The 18,192-nt window shown below is 25.3% G+C and overlaps 3 protein-coding genes across 3 annotated transcripts; 2 read left to right on the top strand and 1 right to left on the bottom strand.

Moving 5' to 3' along the window:
* Window positions 1-4,704: 4,704 nt before the first annotated feature.
* On the bottom strand, window positions 4,705-9,869 carry LOC129611979 (sperm-associated antigen 1). The gene is made up of 7 exons (XM_055525418.1): window positions 9,812-9,869; window positions 6,855-7,251; window positions 6,657-6,764; window positions 6,358-6,593; window positions 6,150-6,271; window positions 5,827-5,954; window positions 4,705-5,767 (listed from the first exon to the last, which is right to left on the bottom strand). Exons 2-7 carry the CDS (start codon window positions 7,134-7,136, stop codon window positions 4,787-4,789), a joined length of 1,857 nt encoding a protein of 618 aa, XP_055381393.1. The 5' UTR covers window positions 7,137-7,251; window positions 9,812-9,869; the 3' UTR covers window positions 4,705-4,786.
* Window positions 8,076-13,285, top strand: LOC129611840 (uridine phosphorylase 1-like). Its single transcript, XM_055525230.1, has 4 exons — window positions 8,076-8,199; window positions 12,022-12,087; window positions 12,160-12,304; window positions 12,364-13,285. Exons 2-4 carry the CDS (start codon window positions 12,056-12,058, stop codon window positions 13,153-13,155), a joined length of 969 nt encoding a protein of 322 aa, XP_055381205.1. The 5' UTR covers window positions 8,076-8,199; window positions 12,022-12,055; the 3' UTR covers window positions 13,156-13,285.
* A 3,259-nt stretch (window positions 13,286-16,544) lies between these two features.
* Window positions 16,545-17,894, top strand: LOC129611972 (uridine phosphorylase 1-like). The gene is made up of 3 exons (XM_055525403.1): window positions 16,545-16,696; window positions 16,769-16,913; window positions 16,973-17,894. Exons 1-3 carry the CDS (start codon window positions 16,665-16,667, stop codon window positions 17,762-17,764), a joined length of 969 nt encoding a protein of 322 aa, XP_055381378.1. The 5' UTR covers window positions 16,545-16,664; the 3' UTR covers window positions 17,765-17,894.
* Window positions 17,895-18,192: the final 298 nt, after the last annotated feature.

An 18,192-nucleotide genomic window follows, 5' to 3' on the forward strand; every position in this document is an offset into this window, starting at 1 on the left:
ATAAGAAGAAGAAAAAAATAATAAAGAAAAGAAAGCATAAAGAAAACAACTATTTTTAAAATGGAAAATAAAAAAAATTTAAAAAAAAAAAATACTATTTTGAAAAAGAAATTAAAAAAAAAATAACACAGAAACGAAGTATTAATCGTAAACTATATTTAAATATAAAAAATAATACCTATACTTTTATAATATTTAAAATAATTTAGAATAATAATTTTATTTTAATTTTTTTATTAAATATTATTTAAATTTAACAAAAATTGAAAAACGAATTATATATTTTATTTTATAATATTGAAGAAAAAAAAAATTCTAATAGACTTACCAACTAGTTATTTTTACTATATTAAAATATATAATATTATAAATTATTATTAGAAAGCGAAAAACAAAATAAAACTCAACCCAATTAATTAATTTTTTAAAATTTTTGTAAAGCAAACGGAAAACAACCTTTAACCATAAAAAATTTATAATACAAAATTTATAGAATATTTTTTTATTGTGTCGTTCCTTGTCGTCGTCCCTATTCATGTATTTTAAATAACTTTTTTACCTTTATAAATAGCAAACAATTAATTTTAATCTTATTATAGGTATAGACACAAATTATATATTCGCATTCAACCACAAATTAATTAAAATATTAAAGAAATTATTATCTTAAATTTCTTATAATAATTTACCGAAATGAAAAGTTTACAAGGAACTACAATATGCATTCTGTATTTTAAATAGGGGTTTTTCGTTTATTTATGCTACTCTAAAAATTCTATACTAGAACTAAAACTTCTAAGTCGCAAAATTCTGGAGCTTCTAAATAATCAGTCGTTCGAAAATAATAGAAATGACATTGTTTATGAAATCGTATCCCAATATTTTTCGCCTTCTAATATTATTCACCTGCAAAATAAGGAAATTTTAACAAGATTTTAAGACTTAAGAAAACTTATTTTAATAAACGTTCAATATCTGAATCTGCCATTTTAAAATTTATACTAGTGATCTGCGCTTCATTTCTAACATTTCTTTATTTGCTGATTGAATTTCCGAACGCACTTTATTGCAGCCAGTAATTTCCGAACAATCTATATTTTCAGTGTATGTATAGCGTGAATTTTCGAATGTACTACAAGCTAGAACTATTCTAGAACTAATTAAGCGAAAACCCCATTAAATTAAAAATTCTGAATAAGTAAATATTGAAAAAAAAAAAAATTATTTTAAAAATTAACCCTTTCCTTTTCTCACAAAAGAAAAGTAAACCTAAAATATTTTTTAATTTGTTTTTTACTTTTTAATTATAAAGCTAGAAAATAATGCCTTAATGAAAATTCAATTGCCACAAATGAAAGCAACAACAACAGAAAAATAATAATCACGTCTTTCAAAGTTTAAAATTAAAACATTATAAAAAATAAGACCAAATGAAATTAATAAAAAACATAAAAAAAACAAAACAAAGATAAAAACGCAAATGAAATTATTCAAAAAATTTTAATTTATTCAATGCCATTAAAATTGCGCTAATTTTTATAATTTTTTTATACACCAGCCTAAATATTCTATGTATACATATTAATATGTAAATACATTTATACACATTTATATATATATACATACATATACTTAAATATTATACAAAAATAAAGCAAAAATAAATAATTTAATAAAATATTTGAAAAACAAAATTGCACAATAAGAAAAATTTTTTATATATACATACATGCATACATAAAATATAACAAAAACACAAAAAAATAAAATATTTGAATAAATTTCAAAAAACGAAGCACAAATAATATTAATTGTATTATATAAAAAACAAAAAATATACCATAAAAAAATATTTAAAAATTTATTATACAAAATTTTGAAATTTTGTTATACAATTTGTTATTTAATTTGTCCTAAAAATGGCTGTTTCCATTTCCCAATATGTCCGAGAATTGGCCATAGTATTAATCACGTAATTTATTTGATTTTGTAAAAAAAAAAGCATCTGTAATTAAGCAATTTTTGCAATTCACATATTATTTTTAAAAAAATTTTCTTCAAATAAAATGAAAAATTTCAAATTTCAAAACTAAAATGTTGTCTTCGTCATTCATTTTGTCGAACAGAAACATCAAATTTTAAAGAAATGGAAAAAAAAACTAAAATAATAACCAATTGCGTTTACGACTTAATTATATTAAAATTTATGAGACATACGTTATGTCGCTTTAAAATTCATGACAAACGTCATAGTTGCACGCATTTTTAATATATGTACTAGTCGATAAAACAGGTCTTTTAATATTATTTATTGTAAAGTTAATTTTTAACATTAAAATTGTATCTTTAATATCTTTCATTTATTATTGAATTTCCGTTTTCACTAAATATAAACACATAAAATCTACGAAATTAAGCACATAAAATCTACGAATTAAAAAAAATTCTATAAAGCTTCTTCCACCATCTCCCAAATTTACTTTTTTCTTTTCAAATAAATATATCACCGTCTTACGGGATGGCTTAACCCTTTATCCAGCACAAGATGGTTTTAAAATATTTTGAAGTTAATATACAAAATTCATATTATTCATAATTAAAATACTGCCATATTTCGGAACATAAAATATATCCTTCTTTTGACTTACAATCTGCATAGCTGCAAAAAATATTTGTTAATAGTAAATTTTGTGGTTTTTTCCAAATTATTTCAAAATTTTTAAAATATGAGCTATAGACGAGGGTTTTGCCCCGCCCATAAGTCCCCCTCGGTATATTAAATATGTTTATGTATATACAATAATATTAAAAAAAAATAAATATATTTGTGTAAACTTTAGTACAATAAATAAATGTGTAGCTAAATTTTTGTATAAAAATATTATTGAAATAGAAAAAAAAGAAAAAACAGAAAAGAAAGCATGTATAACAATAAAAACTTCAAATAAACACTTTCATTTTGCAAATAAAAATTCCAAATATTTTAATTAAAAAAGTGATTTTTGAATTAAATAAAAATTATTAATTGAAATTAATGGTAAATTGTCGGGAAATTGAATTTAATAAATTCGTATTTCACCTATTTTTTTAATTTAAATTAAAATTTCTCTCAAATTTCCCTTATTTTCTATATTTTATAATTAAAATGCAAAAAAATAGGAATTAAAAATCAAATTATTAATTATTTTTTTTTTAATTTTTAATTAAGCCCCATACTATTATACATACATACATATAATATAAAAATAAAAATTGTAAAAATATATCACGCTTATAGATTTTATGAAGTAAATAAAAATAAATAAATTATATAAGTATAATAAAAATGTAAAATTAACGGTATTTTTATTTTATTAATATTAAAATTACAATTTCTATTTAGAGGATTTTCGATAATCCAGACATACAAGGGTGTCTTCGGAATTGCATCTACGACGCATTAGACACATTGTGTCTGAAATCGTGTTATTTCATGTAGACTGAAATATTCTGTATCCAAATTTTATTTCAAATTGTGCATGCAAAATTTTTTCGATACTTTTGATATGTTTTTTAATTGAAATAAATTGAAACAAAAAATTTTCTTATGAAATTAAGCAATGGAATCAAATAATTTGTACAATGCATCAAGAATTTTAAGTTTTTAAATGTAAAATAATAAAATGTGTTTAAAAAAAATGAATACATTGAAATTTAATTTTTTTTTTTCGATTTTGACAAAATCATACAATTTTTATTTGATGCTTCCGAACAAACCCACACTGAAAGTTCTATTTTAATTACAGATTTGTAACAAGCTTAAGTTAGTAATTCTTCATTATTAATTTATGGTATTTTGGCAGTAGCTATAAAAAAATTAAAACTAATAAATTCTTTTAGAACTTAGAAGCACAACTATAATTTTCGAACTATTGCTATTTTTACAGATTTTATACAGATTAAAATCTAAAAGTTAGAACTGAATTATTGAAATTTATTTACTTCGTACTTATTTATTCCGTACTATTATTTTACTTATTTATTAATTTTACAAAAAGATTCACGAGGTTCTAGAAAAGTAAGTTATTGTGATATAACATATTGAAATACTTGAATTGCAAATGGACGTTCTTATATTAAGTAGAATAATATCAACGGAAAAAATTAATACTATTAAAATTTAAGAAGAAGAAAAGGTACTGTAATCACGCCCAAAAACACATTTAGTAGCAAAACTAAAATTTTAGAAGGAACCGTTTTGAAAGTTTGCAAATTTGTAAAAACAAGCCTGTTTATTAATTTAACGCCATATAATTTAATTGTTATTCTTAAATTAGTTTTTGGCTTTAAATAATAAGATTTTTCAATAAAATTAGAGTTTTTGCACAGCAAATCGTTTTCCGCTTGCCATAAAATGGCTAATAGTCTTAAAATTGCTGAATACCAAAATGTTAATTTGTATTTCATCACTATAATATCAGTTATTATAAAATTAACATTCGAAAACACCACTAAGCCATTTCTGGCCACCTCGACTTCGATTTCGCAAAATAATGCGCGTAAGGAACTGAAATTTATACAACATAAAAAGAGGACCTATCGAAATTTTGTATTGTTAATATCATACCATGGATAACAGAGAAAATGAAATAATGTATTGAATTTTTGTCAACTACTTTAATTATAGCATTAAACTATACTAGAACTATTCTAGATCTATTAAAATTCATTTGAAAATAAAGTAAACTTTCAAGTTTGTAAGTCGTAGAACCAGACATTTATTTAATCCCCTTCAGTCTATCGCAATTCATTTAATTTCTCTAATGAAAACTTCATTCTTTGATTTATCTGGCAATAATTTAATGTTAATTTTAGGTTCCGAAGTAAAATTTTGAGATGATCGTCCCAATGATTTTTGATTACCTTCCGTATTATTTCGTGATCCATTCATATTTGGTATCATTGGTAAGCTAATATTATTGTTCTTGAATGCTTCCATAGTTTTTGCAAATTTATTTTTAATAATTTTTTTCGGTATAATTAATTTTGATAAATCTTCTTGGACATAATTTTCATCATCACATTGTTTTACAGGTTTAGGTTTCTTATGTAATTTTTTATTTTTACCACATGACGGAGGAGTTTTAGGTATTTTTACAGTTTCTTTTGAATTATTTTGATTAGATGCAGTTTTTTCTTTGCATTCTGATGTTGGTGAAATTCCTTCAGCATTTTGTTTAGGTTTTTCATTCTCTTTTAGACAATTTTTGATATTTTTACTTTTGTGCAAATTTAAATTTTGTTCATTAACAACATCTTCATGTTGGGTGATATTACTAAAATTCTGGATCTGATATTTTGATTTTAATATTTCAACATTTTCAAATATTTGAGTTTTTTTAATGGGTACGTCCAAATTTTCTTCTGATTTTTCATTTGAATTTTTTTCAAGTTTTTCCATGCCCATCGGTTCATGGACTGTTAAATTTTTATTACTCTTATTTTCATTACTTGTTATAGCCGTAATGAATTCAGAAATATTTTTCTTCGATTCTATAACAGAAGCATCATCATTTTGATTATTTACTGTTGAATTCTTGTCTATTTTATTATTCAATTCAACCTGAGAATCATCAATTTTTTTTCTTTCTTCATCTTCTTCAATTGATATTCGTGTTGCTTGGGGTGGTGGAGAATATGGAATTAAATTTTTTATTTCATTTAAACCATTACGAGCAGCAATATTTGATGGTTCAATTGATATAATCTTTGTATAGATTTCATGTGCCTAAAATATGTATATATGTATGTGATAATTATTAAACTATAGTAGAAAAAATATCTTACATCTTTGTTTCGCTCCATAGCTATAAATGTTTGGGCTTTGCGTAATAGTGCTTTAATATTTTTTGGATCCATTTCTAAGCATTTTTCAATATCATCTAAAGCTTTTCGATATAGAAACATTTTCATGTCTAGTCAACGAGAAAAAAGTAAGGATAATAATTAAATCACAAGTATGACATCAAATGATTTTCGAGTGTATTGTAGGAAAAGAAACATAGGATAACATGGAAACATATTTCTGGTAACACTATAGTCATAACATAACTATCTGTACTAATCGGTGTAAAATCAAGACCTTAATTTTAATTAAAATGTTAACTTACAACTTATTGCCCGATTATTATAAGCCACTGCTGTTGGATAAATTTCAATACATTTTGTGTATTCAATAATTGCATTTTGATATTCTTTGATCCGAAAATAATCATTTCCACAATCTTTATGCCTAAAATTTAAATTACATATTTACATAGATTTAATGAGAAAACAATCATGCATATTAGAAAGAACAACAAAATACAAAAATCATACTTAATGGCAAGTGCTTCTTTTTCCACATTTGTCAACTTCTCAAGTATTTCTTCATCATTTTCACTTATCGGTTTTATGATTTCATGTATTTTTTCTTTTTTTTCCTTTAATTTATTTCTTTCATTTTCCTCTTGTATTCTTTCTTCGTCCAATTCCATTTTCAAACATTCTGTATCTGCATCATATTTATCCCATGCTCGATAATCTGTCGATTTGATTCTTTTTTCATTATCGATTGTATTTTTTTTATCATCATTTCTAATTGGTTTTTTTTTTTTATTTTTTCCCTTTGTATATGAAATCATTTCATTTTTGCCTCTTATATCTGGTATATTAAGTTGAGGACTTTTCTCATTAGCAATAACAGATAAAAAATTATCTTTGACTTTAACTTCATCTGACCATTCCTACAAATGTTTTCGAATTAATAGAATGCATATATACATATGTATGTATTGCAGTACATATTTTATTTAAAAAGAAAATAGTACACTTACGACAACTGGTTCACCATCTTTTTCCCAATCTTCTTGATCAAGAAATTGTTTTCTAAGAATTGCAGTTTCATAACGAAATAATTTACTGTTCGGATTTAAAATTTTTAATCTCTCTTCAGCGCATTGAGTCAATTCTTTGTAGTATCCTTCCTCGCCTGAATATAAAATTCGTAAAATTTTTTCCATTTCACGGGCATTATTGCATTTTTTTATGTAATTGAATTCTAAGTGATTAACAGGAATTTCATATCTCTGCATTAGTTTACGCTTTGGTTTATTCATTTTTGCTTCCGTTTTTAAAAAATTTTAAATTTCTTTGTTAACAGTAATAATTATCAAAAAGTTTTTGAAAAAATTTATTTTTGAACAATCTTTTTTGACGTAATTTGCTGCGACACTAAAATAATATTGATCAAACAAATTTCATATATAAAATATTCGTAATGCTAGGTAACACAACATTAAATATACATGCATTATGTGTCCATGTATGTGTATTTTTATCAATTATTTAAAATTCAGAATTATGTTTTTCATAACTTCAATATAGATGTCGCATATAGTCAATAAATTAAACAAATTTTCAAAAAAAACATGATCAAGAATAATGTCACATTCTATGAAAAAAAGCTGAAATTAATTTCTCACCAAGCTATTCTAAACGAATATTTAATAATTGTTAAATAAATATTAATCATTGATAAGGCGTCGATTTTTCCATAATAATGAATCGCGTGTCAAAGACAAAAGTCTTAAAATATCTAGTCTAGATTTAAATATCGTAGAAATCAAAATCAATTATTCATTGCACACTGTTCAATGACACCAACTTCACCGAAACTGTTCTATGCTCTTTAAAAAAAAAATCGAGAAATATGCGGTGAAAGAAACTAAAAAATTTTCTTTTATTAAAACAGCAAAAAAGTAGATCTATAATTTCTTTAGCATAGAGTTAAGACCTCTGCTTCCTAGTATTTTCATTTTCAAAAGCGAACACAAATATGAAAGAACATGAATAAAATGTTAAGAGTAAGTTTTACTTAATTCAATGAGTAAATTCAAATGTTAAAATTAAAGAGAAAAATATAGTAAAAAGAGAACTGTATAGAAAAATCTCTTAAATTTACGTTTGTTTACTTCTACTATCCTAAAAAGAATGAATAGGAAACTTTGTTTTGGTAATGAAAACTATCAAGAAAATTTCGATTTAGTTTAGTTAATAAGATCGCGCTCAATAGTCAAGTCTATTTTAAAATATTGTGTAAATAAGGCAAATCGTTTTTTTTTTTTTTAATTAATTCAAAACACAAGTTCTAATCAACAAAATATTTATACATACACACTTGTAAGTAAAAGTGTAATTAAAAATTATAAAGTACTGTGCTTAATTTGAATAAATTTAAAACTTTCTATGTATGTATGTATATATGTGGATCTTGTTATAATTCATTTGAGAAAATATTTGCAATGTTATCTTTCTTTAATAAAAAATAGTTTTAACTATTTAAATATTAATTGTTAATATTATTGTAATTAATAAATATTTGTGTTTGTACAAAATTTGGTATGGTATGCATTTTTTCATCTAACTCTGCCTACAGAAATAACTAACAAGAGTATAGAAAAAATTCTTATGTAAAATCAAAACAACATTTTGCCCTGTTAATTCGCAAAAATTTGTTTATTTGCTTTTTTACCGACCGCATTCTATACAATAAGGGAGGTCATGTGATGGCACCAAATTTCGTATGACGAGTTTTCGGTGGGAACGCACTTCTTCGTGGAAGGGAAGCATAAATAAACTATTTTTAGCGAGATGTCGAACTTTGTTTACACGAGTGTATCTCTTAAGTTCAGCCGATGAAATTTTAATATATGTAAATTTATTTCGGTTATGGCAAGGATTGATGGCCATAGGAACTGGACTTTTTCCCGGGCAAATTTTACATTCTTGCATATACCAAAAAAAAAACAATCAATCATCTTCATTGAAATTTAATATTTCAATTCGACATGTTAAAACAATAAAACTATAATTTTTTTTTTTTTTTTTGGAAAAATCAGGGCTCGGAAACCGAACTAGGGACCGATTTTACATTATCTATGTAACAAATTGATGGAATTTTTTGAAATTTATTATTTGAGTTCTGATCATTAGCGAAAGTAATTGGCGAACTTCTCAGAGAATTAAAATGGCGAAAAACGAAAATCTATTAATATCCAAATTTACACTTTTCTAGGTATCTTAGCTTAAAATCTTACTAACGTCCTTAAAATTGGAAAGAAATATTTAAATTTCATTTTCATAATTTTCTGTAACAATTTCGCTAAGTTCGACAATATACATTGCGGTCGCTTATCTGCTGAACGCAACAGATTCTTTTAATATTGCAAACATTTATGATAAAGTATTAATTTTCAAGTTCAAAAACTCTAAAAGTATATTAATGAAATTTTTATATTCAAAGAAGAGAAAATGTTATACTGTTATACTTAATAGTGTTTTTGAAAATAAACGTGAAATAAAGGTATACATATTGCATTTGTATATGAGGAAATTTATGAGTTTGAGAAATGCAAACATTAATTTCTTTGAAAAAATAAATTCTTTAATTTGCACAAATGCATTTTATTTTATTAAACATTTTTTTATGTTGCGAAACTTAAGAACTTTATTTGGAGTTATTACTATAATTTAAACCTTATCGCATTTCATATTTGCATAGCTTACCATACTGTTTGTTCATATACACACATACAAACAATATACATATTTACATTTTAATTTATTTTTTTTTTTCTGTGTTATCGTTAATAGAAAAATTAATGGAATTTGTTTAAAGGTTAATCATACCATTTAAGGATCACACATTTTGCTTGAAACAACTTCGTTCTTCTGAATTGAATGGTATTACAGAATTTTTATAGCACAAAAATATGTATGGGCTTAGACTTACATTATTATGTGTATATTTCAAGATTGAAACAGCCAATCAAGCGAATTGCATATTTGATTTGAAAATGCTAGGAGATCAATATATATACAAACATTCACATACAAGTGAAATAAAGTTTTTGATTACTCATATTGTTTACCTTTAAAGCACACGTTTTTTTTGCAATCAAGGTAGGAAATATAAATTTTGCAAGTACTTTATATGTACACACTCTACTTTTATAATTACATTTTAAATATTTGAAAAAGATTTATAACAAATTTACTTTGTTTGCTATTTGATAAAATTTTGATTTATTAAAGTTCCGATATCTATTCTGAGGTCTGATACTGGTCCCTTTGAATGAGTAAAACTTGAACTGTCATTTCCCAACAAGTCTTTTGTATAGCAGAAATTTATCGAACACGCTATTTTGGCAGATTTTACAGTTTTATAGGATTTATCGAACGTGCTTTATGTTAACAATTAATAATCGAAAATCCCCATATTTAACTAAATACTTTCACACTTGAGTTCCACAATATTTTTATACTAGATCCACCCAGCCTTTTATTATTTAATACAATTCTCTAATAATTCAGATTACATAATTCTATTCTTATCAATTAAAAATTGAATGTAAAAATATGAATTCTATATTTACTTGTTATACATATATGAATGTATAACAGAACTCTGTATACATCATCATCTCTGTTATTGTGTTATCAGTGCCAAAATAAGTGCGCTATAAGAAATTTATTCGAAAGCGTTAATGAACGAAAGAAGGGAACACAAACTGAAAATCGCACATATTCAATTAATGATAATTTTATAAGCCGATTTATATAAGTACATACATACGTACATACATAATGTATAATCACTGGCAAGAAGATTAAATAAAGATTTTTAAAAGTGTGCTAAACAAGAGTTTGTTTTTATTTTCCGCGTTTCAAAGCTGAAACAATAATGTAAAGAGCTCAAATTAGTTTTTATTTGTTTATTAATAATTTCATTTTGTATACTTACCTAAGATTTTTAAACTTATTATTTTGAGCTAATGATGACGTATCGTACATTTTATTAAAAGGAACAAATTTATGTATACTTAGCTGTTAGTAGATAAAAACCTAATCTATTTGAAAAAGGTATTTTTTTATACTTGTACGAACGTTTATTCAAAGAGAATTATAGATTTACCTTACTGTTTGTAACGCTAACTAATACTGGGCTGAGATATAGACATAAGTGTATGTTTTTGATCAATGCCGATTTCTGAGCCGACTTAATTATTTCTGTCCGTCTATCTGTCCGTCCCAACAATAACTCAAAAACTGATTGAGCAAGTGCGAGAACCTTATTTAAATTGATATGATAGAGGGAGTGGTTTGAGCACCTTCCATACAATTTCAAAAGTTTTTTGGCTGTATCTCAGAACTTATAGATGCTATAATATCAAAATTTCGCGCAGTCAAATGTATAATTGGGGCTGTTGTATGATAAAAAAACGTTGAAATTGACTGACTCCTTGTCCAAAAACAACTTCAATAGTTATTTAGCATTATTATAGAAATTTTCGGAAACTACATATTGAAATTTTGCACAAGCAAATATTTATTTAAAACTAGTTCAAATTACAGTGCTAAAATTTTGCATAAACAAGTGTTCCCATTACTTTCAGTAAGAATGTTTGTAGTGGTATGAGTTTATATGGTAAATAATACGCGGGGTGCTTCGGTAAGGTTAATCTTCAGGGATGATTCTTTATTCAACTTCTGGCAAAAAATTTTATGGGTGGATGAGGGTGGTATTTTCGAGATACAGCTTGTCAAAGTCAGAATTTTTGTTATTTTTTTTTTTATTTTTTTTACAAAACTCAAAATTTCTCGAAAATTTTTTTGATTTTTTTTTTGATGCGCTACCATAGTTTTTCCAATAAAACGTGTTAAATGTATTTACAAACATGAGAAAAATGCATTTTTCACACATTTGTTCGACAAAAAATTTTTTTTTATTCGAAAGGAGGGGGATATCCCGAAATAAAATTTTTAGAAAAGTGCAGGCAATAATCAAAATTAAATTTTATATTTCAATAAAAGCTCGTTAAAAAATGCATTTGAAAGTGATAAATTTAATCAGTATGTGTATTGAAATTAAGATAACGTGAACCCTCTAACAATAAAAAGCTTAAATAGAAGTTAACATTAGAATTTTATTTTTATTTTTAGCTGAAACTGCAATTAAAGAGCATCAGAAAGAAAAATGTCATTCAATTTTGAAAAAAACAGCAACCAGTGAGTGCAAAATTTTTGAATTATTAAATTTATTTCTTCTAGTACTTTTAATTGAATTGAATTCATGTACAGTAGCAGCAATGGTAATCAAAACAAAGATGAAGGAACTGTTCATTTAAATAACGAAAATCTGAAATTATTGAAAGAAGATGTACTTTATCATTTAGCACTTGGAACGGCTACTCATGATCTAAAAACTATGTTTGGAGATGTTAAGGTATTATTATGCTCATTTTCATAACACAAACTTTAATTTTTAATTTTTAACATATTTAGTATGTTTGCATGGGTGGTACAACAAATCGAATGAAAAATTTTGCTGAATTTATTACAAAAGAATTACAATTTAATTTCCCAGTTGGAACTCAATTATTAGATTTATGTGAAAAAGGTAATAGATTTGCAATGTATAAAGTTGGACCAGTTTTATCTGTTTCACATGGCATGGGAATGCCTTCATTAAGTATTTTATTACATGAAATGGCAAAACTAATGCATTATGCTAAATGTATTGATCCAGTTTTTATTCGAATTGGTACATCTGGTGGTATTGGTGTACCTCCGGGAACAGTTGTTGTTACAAGTAATCCAGTTAATGGTTTTCTTAAAAATGAACATGAATTTATAATATTAGGTGAACGTGTTATAAGACCAGCTATTCTTGATTACAATTTATCGCAAAGTTTAATTGCATGTTCAGATAAACATGATAATTTTGAAGTTATAGCTGGAAAAACTATGGCAACTGATGATTTTTATGAAGGTCAAGGACGTACAGATGGTGCTGTATGTTGGCATAATGAAGAACAAAAATTTAAATTTTTAAAACGTGCTTATAATATTGGGGTTCGTAATATTGAAATGGAATCAACTGTTTTTGGTGCATTAACACATAGCACTGGAATAAGAGCAGCCGATGTTTGTGTTACAATTATAGATCGGTTGGAAGGTGATCAAGTTACGACAACTAAAGAAGATAAAAATCAATTTGAATTAAGACCCCAAACAATTGTTGGACGATATATTAAGAAAGACATTGAAAGATTAGGTCTTCTGAAACAAAAATAGCTAAAATTTGAAATTTTTTTTCTGTATTATTAAAATTTAATTCAATTTTATTTTAACTTACCCATTTTAAAGATGCAAATAATTCAAATATAATATTAATAAAGAAATTATTAAAAAATATTTTTGTTAAAAAAGAGAGTGGAAATATGAAATATCCTAATAGGAATTAATAACGAGGTTTTAAGATCTAAAATAATTGGCCGGGCTTGTAAGAAGATTATTTGAATGCACTTAAACAACTAAGAAATTATTTCAAAAATTGACTTACTTTAACATAAATAATTAAAAAAAATGATCGCCATAGTTAAAAAAATCTCTGGTTGGAATTATTGAATTGTTCAGCACATAACCAAACAGGAAGTGAATATGCACAAAATTAGTAAAATGCTTATTATTAAATGCTTACTAATAACATTTTTGAGTTATTTCCGCAGAAACAAGTATTTAAGAATTTTTTTTGTGCAAAAACACAATTTCTCTAGTTTGAAAGTTGTCGCTTACCATACATTATGCCAGAAAAATCTTTGCCCAAAAACTTTAAAATTCGCTTTTCTCAAATGTGCAAATTTTGAGTTATGTCAGTTTTCCATCAAATAAGCAATTTGTCCCTAGAAAAATGTAAATTATAATGCAAATTTTTATTAGAGATTCACTTTTAGCCATCTGAATTATCTAAAAAGGCCCTTAGCAAACAAAATTAAAATATTTATGATAAAGTATTAATTTTCAAGTTCAAAAACTCTAAAAGTATATTAATGAAATTTTTATATTCAAAGAAGAGAAAATGTTATACTGTTATACTTAATAGTGTTTTTGAAAATAAACGTGAAATAAAGGTATACATATTGCATTTGTATATGAGGAAATTTATGAGTTTGAGAAATGCAAACATTAATTTCTTTGAAAAAATAAATTCTTTAATTTGCACAAATGCATTTTATTTTATTAAACATTTTTTTATGTTGCGAAACTTAAGAACTTTATTTGGAGTTATTACTATAATTTAAACCTTATCGCATTTCATATTTGCATAGCTTACCATACTGTTTGTTCATATACACACATACAAACAATATACATATTTACATTTTAATTTATTTTTTTTTTTCTGTGTTATCGTTAATAGAAAAATTAATGGAATTTGTTTAAAGGTTAATAATACCATTTAAGGATCACACATTTTGCTTGAAACAACTTCGTTCTTCTGCATTGAATGGTATTACAGAATTTTTATAGCACAAAAATATGTATGGGCTTAGACTTACATTATTATGTGTATATTTCAAGATTGAAACAGCCAATCAAGCGAATTGCATATTTGATTTGAAAATGCTAGGAGATCAATATATATACAAACATTCACATACAAGTGAAATAAAGTTTTTGATTACTCATATTGTTTACCTTTAAAGCACACGTTTTTTTTGCAATCAAGGTAGGAAATATAAATTTTGCAAGTACTTTATATGTACACACTCTACTTTTATAATTACATTTTAAATATTTGAAAAAGATTTATAACAAATTTACTTTGTTTGCTATTTGATAAAATTTTGATTTATTAAAGTTCCGATATCTATTCTGAGGTCTGATACTGGTCCCTTTGAATGAGTAAAACTTGAACTGTCATTTCCCAACAAGTCTTTTGTATAGCAGAAATTTATCGAACACGCTATTTTGGCAGATTTTACAGTTTTATAGGATTTATCGAACGTGCTTTATGTTAACAATTAATAATCGAAAATCCCCATATTTAACTAAATACTTTCACACTTGAGTTCCACAATATTTTTATACTAGATCCACCCAGCCTTTTATTATTTAATACAATTCTCTAATAATTCAGATTACATAATTCTATTCTTATCAATTAAAAATTGAATGTAAAAATATGAATTCTATATTTACTTGTTATACATATATGAATGTATAACAGAACTCTGTATACATCATCATCTCTGTTATTGTGTTATCAGTGCCAAAATAAGTGCGCTATAAGAAATTTATTCGAAAGCGTTAATGAACGAAAGAAGGGAACACAAACTGAAAATCGCACATATTCAATTAATGATAATTTTATAAGCCGATTTATATAAGTACATACATACGTACATACATAATGTATAATCACTGGCAAGAAGATTAAATAAAGATTTTTAAAAGTGTGCTAAACAAGAGTTTGTTTTTATTTTCCGCGTTTCAAAGCTGAAACAATAATGTAAAGAGCTCAAATTAGTTTTTATTTGTTTATTAATAATTTCATTTTGTATACTTACCTAAGATTTTTAAACTTATTATTTTGAGCTAATGATGACGTATCGTACATTTTATTAAAAGGAACAAATTTATGTATACTTAGCTGTTAGTAGATAAAAACCTAATCTATTTGAAAAAGGTATTTTTTTATACTTGTACGAACGTTTATTCAAAGAGAATTATAGATTTACCTTACTGTTTGTAACGCTAACTAATACTGGGCTGAGATATAGACATAAGTGTATGTTTTTGATCAATGCCGATTTCTGAGCCGACTTAATTATTTCTGTCCGTCTATCTGTCCGTCCCAACAATAACTCAAAAACTGATTGAGCAAGTGCGAGAACCTTATTTAAATTGATATGATAGAGGGAGTGGTTTGAGCACCTTCCATACAATTTCAAAAGTTTTTTGGCTGTATCTCAGAACTTATAGATGCTATAATATCAAAATTTCGCGCAGTCAAATGTATAATTGGGGCTGTTGTATGATAAAAAAACGTTGAAATTGACTGACTCCTTGTCCAAAAACAACTTCAATAGTTATTTAGCATTATTATAGAAATTTTCGGAAACTACATATTGAAATTTTGCACAAGCAAATATTTATTTAAAACTAGTTCAAATTACAGTGCTAAAATTTTGCATAAACAAGTGTTCCCATTACTTTCAGTAAGAATGTTTGTAGTGGTATGAGTTTATATGGTAAATAATACGCGGGGTGCTTCGGTAAGGTTAATCTTCAGGGATGATTCTTTATTCAACTTCTGGCAAAAAATTTTATGGGTGGATGAGGGTGGTATTTTCGAGATACAGCTTGTCAAAGTCAGAATTTTTGTTATTTTTTTTTTTATTTTTTTTACAAAACTCAAAATTTCTCGAAAATTTTTTTGATTTTTTTTTTGATGCGCTACCATAGTTTTTCCAATAAAACGTGTTAAATGTATTTACAAACATGAGAAAAATGCATTTTTCACACATTTGTTCGACAAAAAATTTTTTTTTATTCGAAAGGAGGGGGATATCCCGAAATAAAATTTTTAGAAAAGTGCAGGCAATAATCAAAATTAAATTTTATATTTCAATAAAAGCTCGTTAAAAAATGCATTTGAAAGTGATAAATTTAATCAGTATGTGTATTGAAATTAAGATAACGTGAACCCTCTAACAATAAAAAGCTTAAATAGAAGTTAACATTAGAATTTTATTTTTATTTTTAGCTGAAACTGCAATTAAAGAGCATCAGAAAGAAAAATGTCATTCAATTTTGAAAAAAACAGCAACCAGTGAGTGCAAAATTTTTGAATTATTAAATTTATTTCTTCTAGTACTTTTAATTGAATTGAATTCATGTACAGTAGCAGCAATGGTAATCAAAACAAAGATGAAGGAACTGTTCATTTAAATAACGAAAATCTGAAATTATTGAAAGAAGATGTACTTTATCATTTAGCACTTGGAACGGCTACTCATGATCTAAAAACTATGTTTGGAGATGTTAAGGTATTATTATGCTCATTTTCATAACACAAACTTTAATTTTTAATTTTTAACATATTTAGTATGTTTGCATGGGTGGTACAACAAATCGAATGAAAAATTTTGCTGAATTTATTACAAAAGAATTACAATTTAATTTCCCAGTTGGAACTCAATTATTAGATTTATGTGAAAAAGGTAATAGATTTGCAATGTATAAAGTTGGACCAGTTTTATCTGTTTCACATGGCATGGGAATGCCTTCATTAAGTATTTTATTACATGAAATGGCAAAACTAATGCATTATGCTAAATGTATTGATCCAGTTTTTATTCGAATTGGTACATCTGGTGGTATTGGTGTACCTCCGGGAACAGTTGTTGTTACAAGTAATCCAGTTAATGGTTTTCTTAAAAATGAACATGAATTTATAATATTAGGTGAACGTGTTATAAGACCAGCTATTCTTGATTACAATTTATCGCAAAGTTTAATTGCATGTTCAGATAAACATGATAATTTTGAAGTTATAGCTGGAAAAACTATGGCAACTGATGATTTTTATGAAGGTCAAGGACGTACAGATGGTGCTGTATGTTGGCATAATGAAGAACAAAAATTTAAATTTTTAAAACGTGCTTATAATATTGGGGTTCGTAATATTGAAATGGAATCAACTGTTTTTGGTGCATTAACACATAGCACTGGAATAAGAGCAGCCGATGTTTGTGTTACAATTATAGATCGGTTGGAAGGTGATCAAGTTACGACAACTAAAGAAGATAAAAATCAATTTGAATTAAGACCCCAAACAATTGTTGGACGATATATTAAGAAAGACATTGAAAGATTAGGTCTTCTGAAACAAAAATAGCTAAAATTTGAAATTTTTTTTCTGTATTATTAAAATTTAATTCAATTTTATTTTAACTTACCCATTTTAAAGATGCAAATAATTCAAATATAATATTAATAAAGAAATTATTAAAAAATATTTTTGTTAAAAAAGAGAGTGGAAATATGAAATATCCTAATAGGAATTAATAACGAGGTTTTAAGATCTAAAATAATTGGCCGGGCTTGTAAGAAGATTATTTGAATGCACTTAAACAACTAAGAAATTATTTCAAAAATTGACTTACTTTAACATAAATAATTAAAAAAAATGATCGCCATAGTTAAAAAAATCTCTGGTTGGAATTATTGAATTGTTCAGCACATAACCAAACAGGAAGTGAATATGCACAAAATTAGTAAAATGCTTATTATTAAATGCTTACTAATAACATTTTTGAGTTATTT

Source organism: Condylostylus longicornis, unplaced genomic scaffold (assembly GCF_029603195.1).
Source record: "Condylostylus longicornis isolate FDR11 unplaced genomic scaffold, ASM2960319v2 ptg000055l, whole genome shotgun sequence".
In the NCBI taxonomy this organism is placed as follows: Eukaryota; Metazoa; Arthropoda; class Insecta; order Diptera; family Dolichopodidae; genus Condylostylus; species Condylostylus longicornis.

Excerpts from the sequence above, each read along its gene's own strand:
- LOC129611840 (XM_055525230.1), top strand. The coding sequence starts at position 12,056 with ATGTCATTCAATTTTGAAAAAAACAGCAACCA. Across the intron at positions 12,088-12,159 it reads TTTGAAAAAAACAGCAACCA|TAGCAGCAATGGTAATCAAA; the intron begins GTGAGTGCAAAA and ends ATTCATGTACAG. Across the intron at positions 12,305-12,363 it reads CTATGTTTGGAGATGTTAAG|TATGTTTGCATGGGTGGTAC; the intron begins GTATTATTATGC and ends TAACATATTTAG.
- LOC129611979 (XM_055525418.1), bottom strand. The coding sequence starts at position 7,136 with ATGAATAAACCAAAGCGTAAACTAATGCAGAGATATGAAATTCCTGTT. Across the intron at positions 6,765-6,854 it reads AAGATGGTGAACCAGTTGTC|GAATGGTCAGATGAAGTTAA; the intron begins GTAAGTGTACTA and ends AAACATTTGTAG. Across the intron at positions 5,768-5,826 it reads CTATGGAGCGAAACAAAGAT|GCACATGAAATCTATACAAA; the intron begins GTAAGATATTTT and ends TACATATTTTAG.
- LOC129611972 (XM_055525403.1), top strand. The coding sequence starts at position 16,665 with ATGTCATTCAATTTTGAAAAAAACAGCAACCA. Across the intron at positions 16,697-16,768 it reads TTTGAAAAAAACAGCAACCA|TAGCAGCAATGGTAATCAAA; the intron begins GTGAGTGCAAAA and ends ATTCATGTACAG. Across the intron at positions 16,914-16,972 it reads CTATGTTTGGAGATGTTAAG|TATGTTTGCATGGGTGGTAC; the intron begins GTATTATTATGC and ends TAACATATTTAG.